Source organism: Callithrix jacchus, chromosome 9, assembly GCF_049354715.1.
Source record: "Callithrix jacchus isolate 240 chromosome 9, calJac240_pri, whole genome shotgun sequence".
NCBI classification, from domain to species: domain Eukaryota; kingdom Metazoa; phylum Chordata; class Mammalia; order Primates; family Cebidae; genus Callithrix; species Callithrix jacchus.
The window spans coordinates 55,173,785-55,194,616 of record NC_133510.1 but is presented as its reverse complement, the minus strand read 5'-3'; the positions used below and the strand labels follow the sequence as shown (position 1 = coordinate 55,194,616).

Genomic DNA, 20,832 nt, shown 5'->3' with positions numbered 1-20,832 from the left:
TCTGCAGTAACAGGACAAGGTGATGCAGAGTTTCTGAATATACTGCATGCTGCACTGGATGTGCATGTCAGAGAGAATGGCTTATTCACCAGGGCAGACAGGCAGACTGGAGAGGAAGAGTCTGCAGTGGCATAAACAAGTACATCCTCATGCTCTACAGATATTTAGATGGTGGAATAGTTTGTTCTAAAGAAATAATAACTCGTGCAAGCCTGTATGTCCCCCAAATCAGAAAAAGCAGTGAACCCAAACTGTTTTTTTCACTTGTGACCCATTAATAGTTACTTTTGAATAAAATGAAATCCCATTACTACTAGAGGGGTATCGAACAGATGTGATGTTATTTGCATTGGTATTTTGGGCTGAATGAGGTGGCTCATGCCTATAATCCCAGCACTTTGGAGGCCAAGGTGAAAGGATTGTTTGAGCCCAGGAGTTCAAGACCAGCCTGGGAAACACAGGGAGATGTCCCTACAAAAAATTAAAAAATTCGCTGGCACGATGGCATGCACCTGTAGTCCCAGTTACTTGGGCTGAGGTGGGAGGATCCCTTGAGCCCAGAAGGTGGAGGCTGCAGTAAGCCGTGATCATTCCACTACACTACAGCCTGGGTTATAAAGCAAGACGCTGTCTCAAAAAAGAAAAAAAAGGCATGAACCTAAAAATGTTATATGTACTTCTCCATTTGGGGATCTACTGGAGCCCTAATCTTTATGACTGGTTGTATCTTACTGTGTGGCTTGTAAACCAAATAACAAGAATGCTGGTTTGTTAACATTTGGCCAAATAGCTAACAAGTCTACTTGGTAGTGCTTATAATTTTATAACAAACTAGCAAAGAAACAAATGTCAGCTGCAACATACAGGGAAACAGCAATGTGAATAAATAATTCATATGATTTTTGATACAGAAGTGAAAGTAAATAAATGGGAAACAGGAGGGATGTTTTCCCCTGTGACTGAGGGAGAGGGGAAGGAACCCAAGATTCCCGTGTTTTGTAATTTTGATGTGACCTATAGATGTTTCATTTATTGTTTGATTTCTTCCATGCTCAGTAATTATATTCCCTTCCCTTAGGCCTCCAAATGTTCCCCCTAAGCCCCAGAAACACAGGAAGTCCAGGCCCCGCTCACAGTATAATACTAAGTTGTTTAATGGGGATTTGGAAACATTCGTCAAGGTACTGGCACCAGCCATCTGGGTGGCTGATCTCCACGCTTCTTAACTATAATGGTCTCAGCCTCTTGTAAGAGGAGGCAGGTCATTATGTCCAAGTCTGTCCTGGGGCTCTTTGCTTTCCCAGATAATCAATATAATATTTCCTGAAGTCAGAGAGGAAAGAATATTTGGGTCGAGTGCCTTGAGAAGAGAGAATAAATATGGGTATTATGTGGGCATGAAAGAAAGCCCGCTTTATTTTTTTTTAAAGAGCGATAATTTGTACAGAAAGTTAAAAAGCAACCTGATAAAAATGTTGTCTTTTTGCTCATGCAAATGAGATGGCACAAAATGATTTTTAAAGTCTGCTTGTTAGGCTAGCTCTGAAGCACAGCAGGAGTTTTGATTTCCCATGACTTGAGGAATTCATTATATTGAATAAATTGTAAGGCCCTGTAATCTATACCTTGTATCTCTGCTGTGTTTACTCTTCGTCTTCTTTTTCATCCTGTATTTCTGATAATGCTTCTAGCCGAGGACGAAGGAACTCGCACACGAGACATCAGGTATAGTGCTAGAGGGACATGAGGGTGCAGCCTCCTTCACTGTCGGTATCATTTTCAAGTCGCGCTCATGCTTGGCTTTAATTAGATTGTTAAGGTTTTTAAAAGAAAAATGTTTGCAGTTGGAAATTAGACAGGTTTATAAATAGGTTTTACTTAGAAACTGTAGAAATCAAACCCTAGAGGAAAAAATGGGTACATTAAACCCTTAGTTTTTACATTATGTCTTTGGCAAATATATCAAGTGTGATCAAGGGCTTTTATTAGGTAAAGTCAAGGTTAAATATAAAATACACATTTAATACTGGATTATGGACCCTCGTGTGAATTTTACAAAAAAGAAAAGGGCTTGGGGCTTGTTTTTTCCTTTAGAGCTTACATTTTATGGCATGGCTGCCATGCTTCTGCAAACGAAGTTCATTTAGGAAATCACATCATTAATAACCTGCCTTAATGATATGTTACAGGTGGCTTACTTTCTTAGGTCTGTCTATTGAATACGTTTACTAATAATTAAAGAAATGTGCATGTGGCATGTATATGGACAGATAGATACATACATACATAATATATAGATTAAAAACCTCTGGCAGCGTTAAAAAGCAGCCCTACTCTGGAGTTAAGTGAAAAGCCACTGAAGAACTAAATAGCAATTACAAATCTACTGCCTTAAGCCTTAAACCCAGAAGAGCCTATTGGCTCTAACTTAATATAAAATTATTGTCAAATCTGATTATCTAGTTTCCCAGCCCATGGCTTATAAGCAGGGGCAAATTAGATGGAGAGAGAGGCACAAAAAAATGAAAGCAATGAGATATTCAGTTGAAGGCCTGGCAGAGAAAGAGAATAGAGAAAAGCTGCAAGAAGCAGACATAGAATTCTGTTGTATTTGATAATACAGTACGAGAATGGCTACTTAAGATGATAGGGAAGCACGAATTTTTTTTATATATTTTTCATTAAGAGCAGTTAAAGGAAAGTAAATTGAGGCACTAGAGAATAAATAAACCAGCTATCATGGAAAATTCACTTACAGAAGCTCTTTACTGCCCAGATGGCACATTGAAAAACCTTTGGTAATAGAAATAATACTGAGGGTTCCCTTCCACTTCTAAAAAGGGCTCAATCACTTGAAACCTTCACAATGTCACTGTGAAGACATTTGCAAGAGCAAAACCATTTTTCTCTTTTTCTCATGGGAAAACTGACACTAAGGGACTAGTTTGAATGATAGATGGAATGCACTGCATTGTTGTTATAAAATATTTTCTTATATTTTCTACCTAAACATCTGAAATCTATAAAATTAAATTAAATCACATACCCATTACTTTTTGACTACAAAATTCATTATATCTGAATGAAATACTGATCACAGGTTTCTAAAAAAGCAAGTAAATGTAAACACAAAAACATTTTTTAAAAATATGAAAACCTAAGATATTTTATTGAGAACTTTCTTAGTGCAAACATTTTCCTTTTAATAACCTTTTATTCTTTGCTTTTCTTTTTGTTTACTAAGTTCAGCAGAGATGTAAACTAATGGTTTCCTTTTATCACTTACATTTAAAAATGTGTTGCTTTTAGATTAGTGTTCCATGAATTGTTTGTATAGTTTACTTCCCCTAAAACACTTATATCTTAAAGAAAAATCCTTTCACGTATTTAGTAAGTTGTGATATAATTACATTGCTGTTCTTGAGCTAACTAGTCCACACTAAAATGTGTTTTTATTCTTAAGACTCTTCTTTAAGAAATTAATAAAATTTGTGCTCCTAAAACAAATTAACTAATTAGAGAAACTTAATATAGGCTCAAGAAGTAATTGAGCCATTATCTGGTTTATACACTGATTAGATTGTCTTAAAACCTAAAATAAGACAATCCCTTAAGAAATATATTACCCATTCTAGGAATACTAAAGAGTTTAAATTGCTGAACTGCATTATTCCCAGTCCTTCCCCCACTGCTTAATTGGAAAGGTTAATGGATTCTGAATTGTTCTAATATATTAAGATAACCAACTTTTTCTTGCGTTTCAAAATAAAATTTCTCATGAATTAATATCTGATGTTAGGTAACCATTTTTGAGCCCCCTGGTTTTGTTATTTTTGTTGTTGTTTTTTAAGATCTAATTCCTGAAAAAGCAGAGTCTTAAAAGTACATGAAAAATAATTCTGTCGTCAGTAGCTTTCTTTAACTTCATGGAGTACGTGGCATCGGTACATATTTAACTGTGACCTCAGCAGCCTTTCATCTCATTTGTCATCCTATACATGTTTTAAAGCATTGCCACAATTTACATTTGTTCCGTAGAAGGCAATGACTGTTTTACAAGATGTGGGGAAAGAAGGCCCAAAAATGTTCCTTACTAGAAAAATGACATCTTCTGGGATATACATTTGTGTCATTTATTTGCTTCTTTCTTAAAATATGAAAACGTAACAATGAAAAATCTGTAAGTTCTGATACAAACTAAATAAATACATGCTTTAATTATCTCTCTAACAATTCTCATATTATGCATCTATAGACATGGAAGCCCTTTTATAACCTGTCATCTAGGTGATGTAGTCTCAGGGATGTCAGAGAACCCTGAGATGGCTGAAAGGCTGTCTTTCATGATGAATACAACCAACCAATCTGAAGATACTATGATTATAATACACAGAGTTTTTTTTTAAGTCCATTAAAGATTGATCACTTGTATAAGCTTTTAAAAATGAGTTATTCACATATTCATTTTGGTATGTGAGTCTTAATATAAGCAGAAGAGATGAGTCAGCTTTTGACTTCTCTAGGCAGAGCAGAGTAAGTTGAAACAGGATTGCCTTAAATGTATTTAATTTGGTTTGCTCCAGAACTGCAAAAATCCCTCTTTAATTCCTGTTAAACTGTAAGCCTTATTATCATGTGGGGTTTATACCTCTTCCTTGAGGTTAACTGGTTACCATCCCTTTACCCAGGACTCGGGACAGGTTATTCCCCTCATTGTGGAAAGCTGCATTCGGTTCATCAATCTCTATGGTAAGCCATAAACTACAGAATTCTTATTTTTTAAAAATCACTAGAAGTGTTTCAGTAAATTTAATTCCTGGGAAAGGGGGGACCCAGACAATGTGATAGGGTTTTTATTCTCTTTCCCTTCTTTTCTCTTTAGGTCTTCAGCATCAGGGGATTTTCAGAGTGTCTGGTTCCCAGGTGGAAGTCAATGATATTAAAAATTCATTTGAGAGAGGTAATTGCACATCTATCCCTATAAGCAAACCATGTTAAAAAGTCATCATGTTCTGTAAACTGAAGTGCCACCCTTATTCCGTATATCCTCAAAACCTTTCTCTTTGTATTTAATACAGTAGGGGTACAGTGGTAAGAATCCATTCAGAATAGCTGAGAAATGGGACCAAAATTATCAGCCCTTGTTATTAAAATTAGAAAAGCATATGAGTTCTGCATCTTGGTTGAGGACTGACATTGATAATTCTTGCCAGGTATATCAAATGTGGGGCTGAAAGGGTTCTAGAAGCATGGCCAGGACATCCCTGGGCCTAGACAGCAGGTAAGGGAGGCAGCTCCTCCCAGCAGCCCAGCTGCTCCCTTTGTCGGGAGCTCTTTCTTCCCTTCCTCTTCTCACCATCCTCAGACTCCTTCCCTGTGACCCTAGGGGTTGCCTTATGCTTGTTATTACTGGCTGTCAAGTTTTACTAAACTGGGACATATACCGTATATATTATTTTTTTCAATGTCAATACTTTATGTTCCCTTAATTTTTTATTTTTAACTATTATGGGTACCTAATGGTAATATGTATTAATAGGATACAGGTGATGTTTCAACACAGACATACAGTGTGTAATTATCACATCAGGATAACTGGGATGTCCATCACCTAAAATACACATCATTTCCTTATGTTAGCAACATTCCAGTTAGCACATTATAATTAGCAAAGCTGCACACCTTTGACATCTCTAGGCACAGACCTAGAATCATATGTGTCAGACAGACCTGGAATTATATCGGACTCTCAGCTACTAATCAATCATGTGATTTGGGTCTAGTCACTCAATTCCTATTTTGCCTCTGTTTCCTCATCTGCAAATCTGTAAAACTTGATAGTTAGAGCAGAGCAGCCACATGTGCCAAGTCTCATGCATTGGCCATCTTCAGGATAAACTGAAATACTGTAAAGTATCTGGTTCTGTACTAGCCACCACAGGCAAAATACACTGTCATTTTTCCTTGAAATTTTTCCTGGTATTTGTTATTTGTGATCTGCTTGGGTGAGGCTTTCTCACAGTGGGCAAAAATAATAGTAATTATTATATTCTGATAAATTCATGTTCAGCGATTTCTTGCCCTAGGAACAAAGAAAAGGGAGCAACAGATCCCTAAAAATAAATTGCCCTAAGAAGCAAAAAACAATGTTAAAATGCAATGCACACTTTTTATGAACTTTAGAAGCATAAAACTGTAAATAAAAAATAGAGTTGGATTTAAAGCTCTATATTATGTTGAACTTCTTTAGGATTTTTATCTCTGAGAGGAACACTAACCAGACTAGTTGCCTAATATATTAAAGTTGTTTACCATAAAGAACAATATAATTTTGTATTTGTGATATATTTTTTAATTCCCACTTTTTATACAAACTCCTTGGTAATGTGAAAGATACATCTTCAAGTTACTCTATCTGATTTTAGAGACTCCCTCTGCTCAAGACAACTTTCACATGTGCTTTGAACACCACCATGCCACTTTGGGAAATAGCTACTTACTTAATTGTAGGTGTTCACAATTCAGTGGAGCCTATGACATTTCTGATAAATTTTGCTGACCCATATAGCATAGCCAGATGGACCTATGGCATGTCTTTTTCCCAGTAGGGTAAGAAACACAGGGTGCAGTGTTTGAATTCATGCCAAACTAAGATTACAGATTTCAACTTAAAAAAAGAGTGGGGGGTTGGGTAAAATTATAAATCCCACAATATTTTATTTAAAGATTTGGGTAACTTGTAAGGGATTATTTAGTAGCATAAGATTTTTAAAGCTTTATTTTAGCCAACTATTTTTAGGTTAATCATGGGGTGGGATATCTAAACCAATTATTTTAATTTTAGTACCATGTATTCTTTCATAAAGCATAATTAAAAGATACATGTATATATAGCAATGTGTGTGTATGCATAGAAATATATTTTTGTTCAGAGAAGAAAAACCATTGTAAGTATACCAAATTTTTTTTTTTTAGGTGAAAATCCTTTGGCTGATGACCAGAGTAACCATGATATTAACTCAGTTGCTGGTGTTCTGAAGCTCTATTTCCGTGGGCTGGAAAACCCCCTCTTTCCTAAGGAAAGATTTAATGATCTGATTTCTTGTATTAGTAAGTGGACATTTTTTTCATCTTTTCCTACCAGAATTCTTTCACTAACCAACTTCCTGGAAAAGGCGGTGGCCCACCTCCGCACACCCCTGCCCCCACCATTATCCCGTGACCACCATATTTCTGAGACCATTTGTTTTCTTTTTGGATCCAGTGCGAGTCATCCTCCCAGCTGTGGCCTCGCCCTTGACTGAGTGGGCTTTCCTCCTGAACATCCTCTGGCTCCAGAAAGCCAGGAGCTTCCCACTCATGGCTGGAACTGAGCAGAAAGGCAGATGCCAGCCACCTAAGGGAAAGGAGGAAGTTGTAAGCTGGGAAATGTGACCTTTTCTTCGCTTTTCGTTCTTGGTTTTCTCAGCGAGTTTTGGGAGTGGGGTAATTTATCCATCTTTGAATGTTATTTCAAGAAATAGGTAAAAGGAGATCAAAGAGCCTTATTACAGTACAGGAATACCAGGTGGTAATTATCTGTCAGTGGGCAACCCAAGCTAATAGGCAGAGTTGCTCTGGGATTGTGTGTGATATATTATGAAACCAGTAATCATTGGCAAAGTAAAGCATTTCTGTTTACTTCAGTGGGGGCTTTTTGGTACTATACAAAAAGAAGGTGAAAATAATGATACTATGAATTTTAATTATTAGCCACAATCAGGATCCATGCATCTAAAATGCAGTGCTCCTTTTAAGTCCAAGTTCCCAGCAAGAGTCTAGAGCTGACTTCAAACACTTAGGTTTCAGAAGAATCAACTTTTTACTCTTAATGAGGAAATCTCCCTTCAGTCCCCCCACCCCCACCTGAATCAACAAGTCCTATTGACCTGGTCTCCAAAAGAAAATCTCTCTACTCATCCCTCCTTCCCCATTCCCATCACGTTACTTTCTCACTAGGGATCATTAGAATCTCTTAAATGAACTCTACTTCTAGATTTTGCCTTCCTTTCCCAACACCTACCCCCTGACCCTGGCCCTGCATGGTTCCATTCTCCACACTGCACCTGGAGTCAAAAACAAACTGGGTTGCTTGCTTTCTCCCCTTTTAAAAATTATTTTAATATTTTCCACATAAAAGCAAACTCCAGGCCGGGCGCAGTGGCTCACGCCTGTAATCCCAGCACTTTGGGAGGCCGAGGCAGGCAGATCACCTGAGGTCAGGAGTTCGAGACCAGCCTGGCCAACATGGTGAAACCCCATCTCTAAAAAAACAAAAAAGAAAGAAAAAAAAAAGCAAACTCCCCAAGGTAGGCTGATTGCTTGAAGCCAGTAGTTTGAGACCAGCCTGGGCAACATGGCAAAACCCCATCTCTACTAAAAATAAAAAATTAACCGCTCAGGGTGAAATGCACCTGAATTCCCAGCTTCTTAGGAGGCTGAAGCAGGAAGATCACTTGAGTCTGGCAGACAGAGGTTGCAATGAGCTGAGATCATGCCACTGCACTCCAGTCTGGGTGACAGAGCAAGACTCTCTCAAACAAAAAAAAAAGGCAAAACTCCGTGGCATGGCCAATTCATAGAATTGAATTCTTCCTCTCTCTGATCTTTCCTACTGCTGCACAGCCCTCTCCTGCTACCCTACCATGTTTACTATATGTTTCAAACTGTACACATGGCGGGCCATTTCCCACCTCCATCACCTTGTCTATGCTATTTCCTCTGCTGTCCCTGATAACTATTCAACATCTGCTCCGAAGGCTTTGCCGAATTGGCACTCCTCCCACAACTCTGTCCTCCCCACCACTCCAAGCAGGATTAATCACTTTCTCCTCTACCAGTATTCTACTGGGTACATATGTCTATAATTTTTCTGATCTCCCTACATTATGGTTTTTTTTAACCCCCCTGTCTCCTACTACTAGAGAAAGAGTGTAGGGAGTAGGTTAAGAATGGAGGCTCTGGATTCAAAGAGCCTAGTTCAGATCCTGGCTCTGCCATATACTCATCAGCTATGTCACCTTATACAGGTTTCTTAAGCTCTCTGCACCTCAGTTTTCTCACCTATAAAATAGGAAGAACATTAATCCTTACATAATAGGGTTGTGAAAATTCAGTGAACTAATACATGTAAAATGCCAAGAAGAGTGCCTTGCACAGAATATGCTCAATGAAGTGGCCACAGTTAGCTCCACGGGCCTGTGGATTTATGGATTACTCAGTTTTGCAGCCCTAACATTTGGCCAGTCACAAATGTTAGGAATTAATTAATTCCTGGAGCACGTTAAGTTAAATACAATTTAGATTAAATGAATTGAAAAGTCCAGATTCCACCACAAGTTCTTTGTCTGGCATCAGTGCATAGCATCCTGGCTCCAGTTGGGTATGAATTTCCATGTCATAATCCTCCCGCTCACCCCAGTCTGATGTCCCATTGGAATTTAGAAGTACAGCTGCATGTCCATTCCACAGCCCTTGCGTAGCCTGAGTCATCACAGTGAACCTCTGACCCAGCTGGAAAGAAATGAAAAGGAGGTGTCTCACTTCTGGAATTCTCCTTTGGCCATGTCCAAAGATTTTCCTCACATCCTAGCCAAAAAGTCTGGAAAAATAACAAGTGCTGTACAATGCTTAGTAGCTTTCCAGCTCCATAGATCATATCAGCTGTAACATTGACATGTACCAGTTGGATAAAGAGCATTGAGCCATATTGTCAGTTACCATTATAGAATCATTTCATGCTTTTATTGGATAAAGAATATTATTTCATAGTGGTTTTTAATAACTGAGGCCATAGAGTCAGAAAGATCTAGGTTCAAATCCTAGCTTTGCCACTTTCCAACTTCATAAACTTGGACAAATATTAATACTTAATCTTGTTAAATAGCTGTTTCTTCATCTACTTCATAGAGTCTATGGGAAGAATAAATGAGATAATCCATGTAAAGGGTTTAACATCATGCCTGGCACATAGTAACCCTCAGTAAGTGTTGCCAGCTGATATCATTAATTCTATTACAATTACTCTGACTATAAACTCTGGTCACATAAGCCAATACCTGGATTAGCCACTTATCAATCTGTCTTTTCTGCTTCATGTGTGTTTCTTTGGCATAATTAGCTCACATGAATTAGTGTTATCTTTAAGTTACATTGCCCAGCATGATTTTTCCCAGCATATTAAATGCTTTGTAACAATCAGTGTCATGCTTTCTTGCAATTAGAGTCAGATTTAGCAAATATGTAAACTACAAGAAAAGATCTATGGCGATATCCTTCATGTAGGTGGTTCCTGCAGTGCTCAAGTGTAAATGAAGAAGTTACAATGACAATCCGTCCTGTATTAAAACAATAGATTAATGAAAATCAATGGATTAATAATCTTGGATTTTAATAGGATTGTTAATGTTTTCATTAGTGATCTAGTTACAAAGTTTCATAAATGTTGAGTAGTCTGCCCAACACTAGCTATTTTTCTCTGTAAGTCTTATTTTTAGTGCACAGTTTACAGAATGGCAGGTTTTTCAAGAACATACGTATTGACACTAACAGCCTCTTTATATAACAACCCCTTTTCCTCTAACATTTAACCTCTTAAGAAAAAGAGGATTTGGGGATGTTGTTGATTTATCTCTAAGCAAGCATTTTTTCTTATCAATGATACATTAATGCATTTTTCCTGGATTTTCAATAAATTCTTTGAGAATAGCATAATACATCTTTTTTTTTTTTTTTTTGAGACAGAGTTTTGCTCTTGTTACCCAGGCTGGAGTGCAATGACATGATCTCGGCTCACCGCAACCTCCGCCTCCTGGGTTCAGGCAATTCTCCTGCCTCAGCCTCCTGAGTAGCTGGGATTACAGGCACGCACCACCATGCCCAGCTAATTTTTTGTATTTTTAGTAGAGACGGGGTTTCACCATGTTGACCAAGATGGTCTCGATCTCTTGACCTCGTGATCCACCCGCCTCCGCCTCCCAAAGTGCTGGGTTTACAGGCTTGAGCCACTGCACCTGGCCCAGCATAATACATCTTTTATCATTGTATCCCCTCATCAATATTGCAAACGTTTGATAATTTGAACCAAGTTGATTAATTGCCTACAATGTATAAAACTTTCTAGGGATTCAGAAACTTGATTCTTGCATTTAAGAGGCTTAAAATATAGCAGGAAAGATAAGATATTTACAAGTAAATGCAGGCCAAGTTAATATACAATAGAAACAAAGATTTTGAATTTTTTTTTTTTGAGACGGAGTTTCGCTCTTGTTGCCCAGGCTGGAGTGCAAAGGCGCCATCTCGGCTCACCACAACCTCCACCTCCTGGGTTCAGGCAATTCTCCTGTCTCAGCCTCCTGAGTAGCTGGGATTACAGGCACGCGCCACCATGCCCAGCTAATTTTTTGTATTTTTAGTAGAGACGGGGTTTCACCATGTTGACCAGGATGGTCTCAATCTCTTGACCTAGTGAGACTTTGAAATTTTAGAGGAAAGGGAGATCTGTGTGATAGATTGTTTTTACCCTTGTCATCTTGAAGCATTGCTGTAATTGGGTTTGATTTTCCCTATTAAAGTAATTTCACATGACAGTTATTTTGTATAGAAAAATCTTCCCTTTTCATCTTTTCTAAGAGTGTGTGTAAGTCTCTGGATCACTCACTACTTTTTGCTTACCTATTTTTGGATTGTTTGGGGAAAGGGGTGTGTGTGTGTGTGTGTGTGTGTGTGTGTGTGTGATGAGTTATTATCCAGCCATGTTTACGCTTTTTGGATTGTTTGGGGAAAGGGGTGTGTGTGTGTGTGTGTGTGTGTGTGTGTGATGAGTTATTATCCAGCCATGTTTATGCTTTTTGGATTGTTTGGGGAAAGGGGTGTGTGTGTGTGTGTGAGATGAGTTATTATCCAGCCATGTTTATGCTTTATGGATTGTTTGGGGAAAGGGGTGTGTGGGGGGTGGTGTTTGGTGAGTTATTATCCAGCCATGTTTATGCTTTATGACCCTGAATGACCACGTTCTTTGGAAACTTACAAATATATGCAGTAAAGGAAATTTCTTAGCATTCTTTTTTTTTTTTAATGCACTGTTTGTTTTCCAATTTACTATAAATTTCTTTTTAAAAATTACTTATCTGGATGAGGACATGGTAAAATCAAATGCAACATAAATATGAAGTAGCAAACTTGGTAGTTTCTCAGTTTCTCACCCAAGAGTTATTTTGTTTTGTTTTGTTTTAACCATCCACTTTATGAGTGGTTTTGTCAGTGCTCCAGGTCATACCCACAAAGTCTAGGCAGCTTCTAGAATATCCCTGTATCATGGCTCTGAGATTTCCTAGGGCATAAGTTTAAGTGACTTGCCCTAGAAAAGCCACTCAAGTAATTCATGTTTTTCTCTGGCCGCCTCAAGGCTGTGAGCCCAGATGAAACATTTGCACTTCATTTTGCATTAGATGTTATTATTTAAGTGACTATTTGGATACAAGGAAACAGTTTCTTAAAGGAGAATTTTTTCTCCTATCACAAAACCAACATGTAAGTCATTGTAGAGTACCAGAAAAATACCCAAAAGCATGTCAAACAAAATATTGTTTACCAAAATTTCATAATTCTACTAAAAGAGAACCAGTGTTGTGTGCACAATTTTTTTTTTATTGCATTTTAGGTTTTGGGGTACATGTGCAGAGCATGCAATACAATTGCATAGGTACACACATGGTAGTGTGCTTTGTTTGCTTTCTCCCCTTCACCCACATTTGGCATTTCTCCCCAGGCAATCCCTCCCCACCTCCCCCTCCCACTGGCCCTCCCCTTTTCACCCCTATAGACCCCAGTGTTTAGTACTCCCCTCTCTGTGTCCATGTGTTCCCATTTTTCATCACCCGCCTATGAGTGAGAATATGCGGTGTTTCATTTTCTGTTCTTGTGTCAGTTTGCTGAGAATGATGTTCTCCAGATTCATCCATGTCCCTACAAACGACACGAACTCATCATTTCTGATTGCTGCTTAATATTCCATGGTGTATATGTGCCACATTTTCCCAATCCAGTCTATCATCGATGGGCATTTGGGTTGATTCCAGGTCTTTGCTATTGTAAACAGTGCTGCAATAAACATTCGTGTGCATGTGTCCTTATAGTAGAATGATTTATAGTCCTTTGGGTATATACCCAGTAATGGGATTGCTGGGTCAAATGGAATTTTTATTTCTAAGGCCTTGAAGAATCGCCACACTGTCTTCCACAATGGTTGGACTAATTTACACTCCCACCAACAGTGTAAAAGTGTTCCTTTTTCTCCACATACTCTCCAGCATCTGTTGTCTCCAGATTTTTAAATGATCGCCATTCCAACTGGTGTGAGATGGTATTTCAATGTGGTTTTGATTTGCATCTCTCTGATGACCAGTGACGATGAGCATTTTTTCATATGATTGTTGGCCTCATATATGTCTTCTTTCGTAAAGTGTCTGTTCATATCCTTTGCCCACTTTTGAATGGGCTTGTTTGTTTTTTCCTGTAAATCTGTTTGAGTTCTTTGTAAATTCTGGATATCAGCCCTTTGTCAGATGGGTAAACTGCAAAAATTTTTTCCCATTCTGTTGGTTGCCGATTCACACTAGAGACTGTTTCTTTTGCTGTGGAGTTTCATTAGGTCCCATTTGTCTATTTTGGCTTTTGTTGCCAATGCTCTTGGTGTTTTGGTCATGAAGTCCTTGCCTACTCCTATGTCCTGGATAGTTTTGCCTAGATTTCCTTCTAGGGTTATTATCGTGCCAGGTCTTATGTTTAAGTCTTTAATCCATCTGGAGTTAATTTTGGTGTAAGGTGTCAGGAAGGGGTCCAGTTTCTGCTTTCTACAGATGGCTAGCCAGTTTTCCCAGCACCATTTGTTGAACAGGGAATCCTTTCCCCATTGCTTGTTTTTGTCAGGTTTATCAAAGATTGTATGGTTGTAGCTATGTTGTGTTGCCTCTGATGCCTCTGTTCTGTCCCATTGATCTATATCTCTGTTTTGGTACCAGTACCATGCTGTTTTGATTACTGTAGCCTTGTAGTATAGTTTGAAATCCGGTAGTGTGATGCCCCCCGCTGTGTTCTTTTTGCTTAGAATTGACTCGGCTATGTGGGCTCTCTTTTGGTTCCATATGAAGTTCATGGTGGTTTTTTCCAGTTCTGTGAAGAAAGTCAATGGTAGCTTGATGGGTACAGCATTGATTCTGTAAATTACTTTGGGCAGTATAGCCATTTTCACGATATTAATTCTTCCTAACCATGAACTTGGAATGTTTCTCCATCTGTTTGTGTTCTCTCTGATTTCGCTGAGCAGTGGTTTGTAGTTTTCCCTGAAGAGGTCCCTTACGTTCCTTGTGAGTTGTATTCCAAGGTATTTTATTCTTTTTGTAGCAATTGCGAATGGCAGTTCGTTCTTGATTTGGTTCTCTTTAAGTCTGTTATTGGTGTAGAGGAAGGCTTGTGATTTTTGCACATTGATTTTATATCCTGAGACTTTGCTGAAGTTGCTTATCAGTTTCAGGAGTTTTTGGGCTGAGGTGATGGGGTCTTCTAGGTATACTATCATGTCGTCTGCAAATAGAGACAATTTGGCTTCCACCTTTCCTATTTGAATACCCTTTATTTCTTTTTCTTGCCTGATTGCTCTGGCTAGAACTTCCAGTACTATATTGAATAGGAGTGGTGACAGAGGGCATCCTTGTCTAGTGCCAGATTTCAAAGGGAATGCTTCCAGTTTTTGCCCATTTAGTATGATATTGGCTGTTGGTTTGTCATAAATAGCTTTTATTACTTTGAGATACGTTCCCTCGATACCAAGTTTATTGAGGGTTTTTAGCATAAAGGGCTGTTGAATTTTGTCAAATGCCTTCTCTGCATCAATTGAGATAATCATGTGGTTTTTGTTTTTGGTTCTGTTTATGTGGTGAATTACGTTTATAGACTTGGTATGTTGAACCAACCTTGCATCCCCGGGATGAATCCTACTTGATCATGATGAATAAGTTTTTTGATTTGCTGTTGCAATCGGCTTGCCAATATTTTATTGAAGATTTTTGCATCTATGTTCATCATGGATATTGGCCTGAAGTTTTCTTTTCTTGTTGGGTCTCTGCCGGGTTTTGGTATCAGGATGATATTGGTCTCGTAGAATGATTTGGGTAGGATTCCTTCTTTTTGGATTATTTGGAATAGTTTCAGAAGAAATGGTACCAGCTCCTCTTTGTGTGTCTGGTAGAATTCGGCTGTGAACCCATCTGGACCTGGGCTTTTTTTGTGTGGTAGGCTCTTAATTGCTGCTCCAACTTCTGACCTTGTTATTGGTCTATTCATAGTTTCAGCTTCCTTCTGGTTTAGGCTTGGGAGGACACAGGAGTCCAGGAATTTATCCATTTCTTCCAGGTTTACTAGTTTATGTGCATAGAGTTGTTTGTAATATTCTCTGATGATGGTTTGAATTTTTGTGGAATCTGTGGTGATTTCCCCTTTATCATTTTTTATTGCATCTATTTGGTTGTTCTCTCTTTTATTTTTAATCAATCTGGCTAGTGGTCTGTCTATTTTGTTGATCTTTTCGAAAAACCAGCTCTTGGATATATTGATTTTTTGGAGGGTTTTTCGTGTCTCAATCTCCTTCAGTTCAGTTCTGATCTTAGTTATTTCTTGTCTTCTGCTGGGTTTTGAGTTTTTTTGATCTTGCTCCTCTAGCTCTTTCAATTTTGACAATAGGGTGTCAATTTTGGATCTCTCCATTCTTCTCATATGGGCACTTATTGCTATATACTTTCCTCTAGAGACTGCTTTAAATGTGTCCCAGAGGTTCTGGCACGTTGTGTCTTCATTCTCATTGGTTTCGAAGAACTTCTTTATTTCTGCCTTTATTTCGTTGTTTATCCAGTCAACATTCAGGAGCCAGTTGTTCAGTTTCCATGAAGCTGTGCGGTTCTGGGTTGGTTTCTGAATTCTGAGTTCTAACTTGATTGCACTATGGTCTGAGAGGGTGTTTGTTATGATTTCAGTTGTTTTGCATTTGCTGAGCAGTGCTTTACTTCCAATTATGTGGTAAATTTTAGAGTAGGTATGATGTGGTGCTGAGAAGAATGTATATTCTGTGGATTTGGGGTGGGGAGTTCTGTAAATGTCTGTCAGGTTTGCTTGCTCCAGGTCTGAGTTCAAGCCCTGGATATCCTTGTTGATTTTCTGTCCGGTTGATCTGTCTAATATTGACAATGGAGTGTTAAAGTCTCCCACTATTATTGTGTGGGAGTCTAAGTCTCTTTGTAAGTCGTTAAGAACTTGCCTTATGTATCTGGGTGCTCCTGTATTGGGTCCATATATGTTTAGGATCGTTAGCTCTTCTTGTTGTATCGATCCTTTTATCATTATGTAATGTCCTTCTTTGTCTCTTTTGATCTTTGTTGCTTTCAAGTCTATTTTATCAGAGATGAGGATTGCAACTCCTGCTTTCTTTTGCTCTCCATTTGCTTGGTAAATCTTCCTCCATCCCTTTATTTTGAGCCTTTGTGTATCCTTGCATGTGAGATGGGTTTCCTGGATACAATCACACTGATGGGTTTTGGCTTTTTATCCAATTTGCCAGTCTGTGTCTTTTGATTGGTGCATTTAGTCCGTTTACATTTAGGGTTAATATCGTTATGTGTGAATTTGATACTGCCATTTTGATGCTAGCTGGCTGTTTTGCCCATTAGTTGTTGTAGATTCTTCATTATGTTGATGTTCTTTAGCATTTAGTGTGATTTTGGAATGGCTGTTACTGTTTGTTCCTTTCTATGTGTAGTGCCTCTTTCAGGAGCTCTTGTAAAGCAGGGCTGGTGGTGACAAAATCTCTGAGTACTTGCTTGTTCGCAAAGGATTTTATTTTTCCTTCACTTCTGAAGCTCAGTTTGGCTGGATATGAAATTCTGGGTTGAAAGTTCTTTTCTTTAAGGATGTTGAATATTGGCCCCCACTCTCTTCTGGCTTGTAGAGTTTCCACCGAGAGATCTGCTGTGAGTCTGATGGGCTCCCTTTGTGGGTGACCCAACCTTTATCTCTGGCTGCCCTTAGTATTTTCTCCTTTATTTCAACCTTGTTGAATCTGACAATTATATGCCTTGGGGTTGCTCTTCTTGTGGAATATCTTTGTGGTGTTCTCTGTATTTCCTGCAATAGAGTGTTGGCCTGTCTTGCCTGGTGGGGGAAATTTTCCTGGATAATGTCCTGAAGAGTATTTTCCAGCTTGGATTCATTCTCTTCATCACATTCTGGTACGCCTATCAAACGTAGGTTAGGTCTTTTCACATAGTCCCACATTTCTTGGAGACTTTGTTCATTCCTTTTTGCGCTTTTTTCTCTAATCTTGGTTTCTCGTTTTATTTCATTGAGTTGATCCTCGACTTCTGATATTCTTTCTTCTGCTTGGTCAATTCGGCTGTTGAAACTTGTGCATGTTTCACGAAGTTCTCATATTGTGTTTTTCAGCTCCTTTAATTCATTCATATTCCTCTCTAAGGTATCCATTCTTGTTATCATTTCCTCAAATCTTTTTTCAAGGTTCTTAGTTCCTTTGTGTTGATTTACAACATGTTCTTTTAGCTCACAAAAGTTTCTCATTATTCACCTTCTGAAGTCTAATTCCGTCATTTCGTCACAGTCATTTTCCGTCCAGCTTTGTTCCCTTGCTGGTGAGGAGTTTTGGTCCTTTCTAGGCGGCAAGGTGTTCTGGTTTCGGGTGTTTTCCTCCTTTTTGCGCTGGTTTCTTCCCATCTTTGTGGATTTATTCACCTGTCGTCTGTGTAGTTGCTGACTTTTCGATTGAATCTCTGAGTGGATACCCAGATTGTTGATGATGGAGTATTTCTGTTACTTGGTTTTCCTTCTACCAGTCTAGCCCCTTCGCTGTACGACTGCTGAGGTCCACTCCAGGCCCTGCTTGTCTGGGGTGTACCTATAGCGGCTGCGGAACAGCGAGGGATGCTACCAGTTTCTTTTTCTGCTATCTTTGTCCCAGGATGATGTCTGCCAAATGTCAGTCTTATGGATATAGAGGGGTCAGGGAGTTGCTTGAGGAGACAGTCTGTACTTTGTAGGAGCTCAAGTGCTGAGCTGTGAGCTCCGTTCATTCAGGGCTGCTAGGCAGCTATGTTTAGTTCTGCTGCAACCTAACTCGTAAGAAAACCCCTTTTTTTCTCAGATGCTCTGTCTGGGGGCAGGTTTGGGCTTTCTTTGTGAGTGTCCGCCTCGCTGTCCTGCCCAGCTAGGAGGCAGTCTCGTCACTTTTTGCCTGCCGAGGCTCCGCCCTGCTGGTGTGAGGTTCGCCCTTTTGCTGCAGGCTCTGCCCTTCTGCTGTGGTCTCCGCCCTGTTGCCACGGGCTACGCTCTGCGGCAGAGTCTCTCTGTTGTACCGGGTTGCCTCAGCAACGGCAGGCTGCGTCAGCAATGGGCGTGTACCTCAGTAGGGGCTGATTGCCTGGGTAATGGCTGACACCCCTCCCCCACGGAGCTGCACTTTTAAAAAAACCTTTTCACCAGGAGCGTTTTGTTTGTCGCACTGCACTCCCCCAAACGCTGAGTCCCTGGGATTTCCTGGGCTGGGTCACAGTTCAAGACCTGTTCAGTCTCAAGTTCAGCCCTCTCGGGTCTCAGTTTGCTGGTTCAACAGGGCACCCGTAACAGTGCGCTTTTGTATGGAGCGCTATGGAGTGCCTCTGCGCTCCAGCGTGGGCCGGAGCCGCACCAGCTGCCGGCTGCCCCAGCTGAGACCTCTACCTGTCGTCCCACGTCTCTTTTATACCTTGGAATTTCCCCGTTCTGTGGGCAACTAAGATCTGTCTGGAAATGCTTCTCCGACTCACCCTCTCCGCACGTCCAGCGAGAGCTTCAATCCTGGGTTGTTCTCACAGCGCCATCTTGAGTCCTCCCCCCAATTTTTTTTTTTTTAACACACAGAGTCTTGCTGTGTTGCCCAGGTTGGACTGAAACTCCTGGGCTCAAGCAGCCCACCTGCCTTAGCCTCTCAAGTTGCTGGGACTATAGGTGTACACCACTATGCCTGGCTTGGGCTTTTTAATATTCATGTGCACACACAACTTTTTTAAAAGCCAAAGTGGAACTGTACTATCCATCCTGTTTGTAACTTTCTTTTTACCTTTTATATTATAGAAAATTTCAAACATCTACAAACGGAAACAATAATATAATGAACTCCCATGTAAGCAATCACTTAGCTTGAACAATTTTTATTTCTCGCCAAATTTTGTCTTACCTATACCACCTCCATCATTCCATCATCCCTCTGACATCATATAATTCATTCCTCTGTGTGTATGTCCCTCCAGGAGGTGAAAGAACTCTTCTTTTTTTTTTAGAGATGGAGTCACCCTCTGTCACCCAGGCTGGAGTGCAGTGGCGTGGGATCTCAGCTCACCACAACCTCCGCCTCCCAGGTTCCAACGATTCTCCTGCCTCACCCTCCTGAGTAGCTGGGACTACAGGCGTCTGCCACCATGCCTGGCTAATTTTTGTATTTTTAGTAGAGATGGGGTTTCATCATGTTGGCCAGGGTGTTCTTGATCCCCTGACCTCAGGTGATCCACCCGCCTCGGCCTCCCAAAGTGCTGGGATTACAGGCATGAGCCAATGCGCCCAGCCGAACTCCTTTTCTATCATGTTTCCTATCACAAAACCAACATATAATCATTTTAGAGTACTTGAAAAATACACAAAGCACAGAGAACAAAATTCTGCCTCAGTAATACCACTACCCAAAGAGAACTACGGGCATGTACACATTTTGTATACAACAAACAACAGTAAATATGTTTCATGTTAATATGCAACATAACCACAATACCATTATCATACCCTTAAAAAGCAACAGTAATTCCTTAAATCATCAAATGGGTAGTCACTGCTTTTTTAAAGTAATTATTTATTATGTTGGTGCAAAAGTTATTGCAGCTTTTGCCATTACTTTGAGTGGCAAAAACCATGATTACTTTTGGACCAACCTAATGTTATGCAATTAACATGTTATCACTGTGGAAAAATTATAAACTAAGAACAAATCATAATTTCTCTACACAGAGATAGTGATAATGTTTTTAGTATCTTTCCAGAGTTTTTCCATAGTACCTGTGTACTTTGTAAAGCAGCTTTATTGAGATACAGTTCTCATACTCTACAATTCATCCATGAAAGAGTGCATGTCAGTGGTTTTTAGTCTAGTCACAGAATTAGGCAACCATCACCACAGTCAATTATAGTACGTTTTTATTACCCCAAAGGAAACCCCAATTAGCAAACATTTGCAATTACTTTCCGTTTATTCATAACCACCACCACCCCTGGCTCGAAGCAATCACTAATCTACTTTCTGTCTCTATAGATTTGCTGTTCTGGCCGTTCCATATGAATAGAATTATACAGTACATTGTCCTTTGTGATTGGCTTTCACTTAGCATAATGTTGTTACAGTATATATCAGTACTTCATTCTTTTTATTGCCAAATAATAATTCATTTTGTGGATATACCACTCCTGTATACTCCTCATAAAAATTGTATTGGACCAAGTGACTGCTAATGGATAAGAGGTTTCTTTATGAAGTGACGAAAATGTTCTGAAATTGATTGAAGTGATCTTTTACAACTCTGAGTATACTAAAAGTCATTGGTAAACTGTAAATGGGTAAATTGCATGGTATATGAATTATATCCCAATAAAGCTGTTGTAAAACAAAAAGAATTTGTTTTTGAGACAGGCTCTCACTCTGTTGTCCGGTGG

At 39.4% G+C, this 20,832-nt stretch overlaps 1 protein-coding gene across 4 annotated transcripts in view; it reads left to right on the top strand.

Annotated features, from left to right (window-relative positions):
* SRGAP1 (SLIT-ROBO Rho GTPase activating protein 1) overlaps positions 1–20,832 on the top strand; it is a 334,709-nt gene that overhangs the window by 263,464 nt on the left and 50,413 nt on the right. For 2 of the 4 annotated variants that reach the window (XM_009004152.5, XM_078336139.1), the window contains exons 12-15: positions 1,692–1,725; positions 4,689–4,749; positions 4,883–4,960; positions 6,976–7,110. In XM_009004152.5, the coding sequence (XP_009002400.1) occupies positions 1,692–1,725; positions 4,689–4,749; positions 4,883–4,960; positions 6,976–7,110 (308 nt within the window). Of the gene's footprint in view, positions 1–1,078; positions 1,182–1,691; positions 1,726–4,688; positions 4,750–4,882; positions 4,961–6,975; positions 7,111–20,832 lie in introns of all 4 variants that reach the window. The other 2 variants (XM_002752697.6, XM_035256210.3) reach the window with 1 other exon arrangement.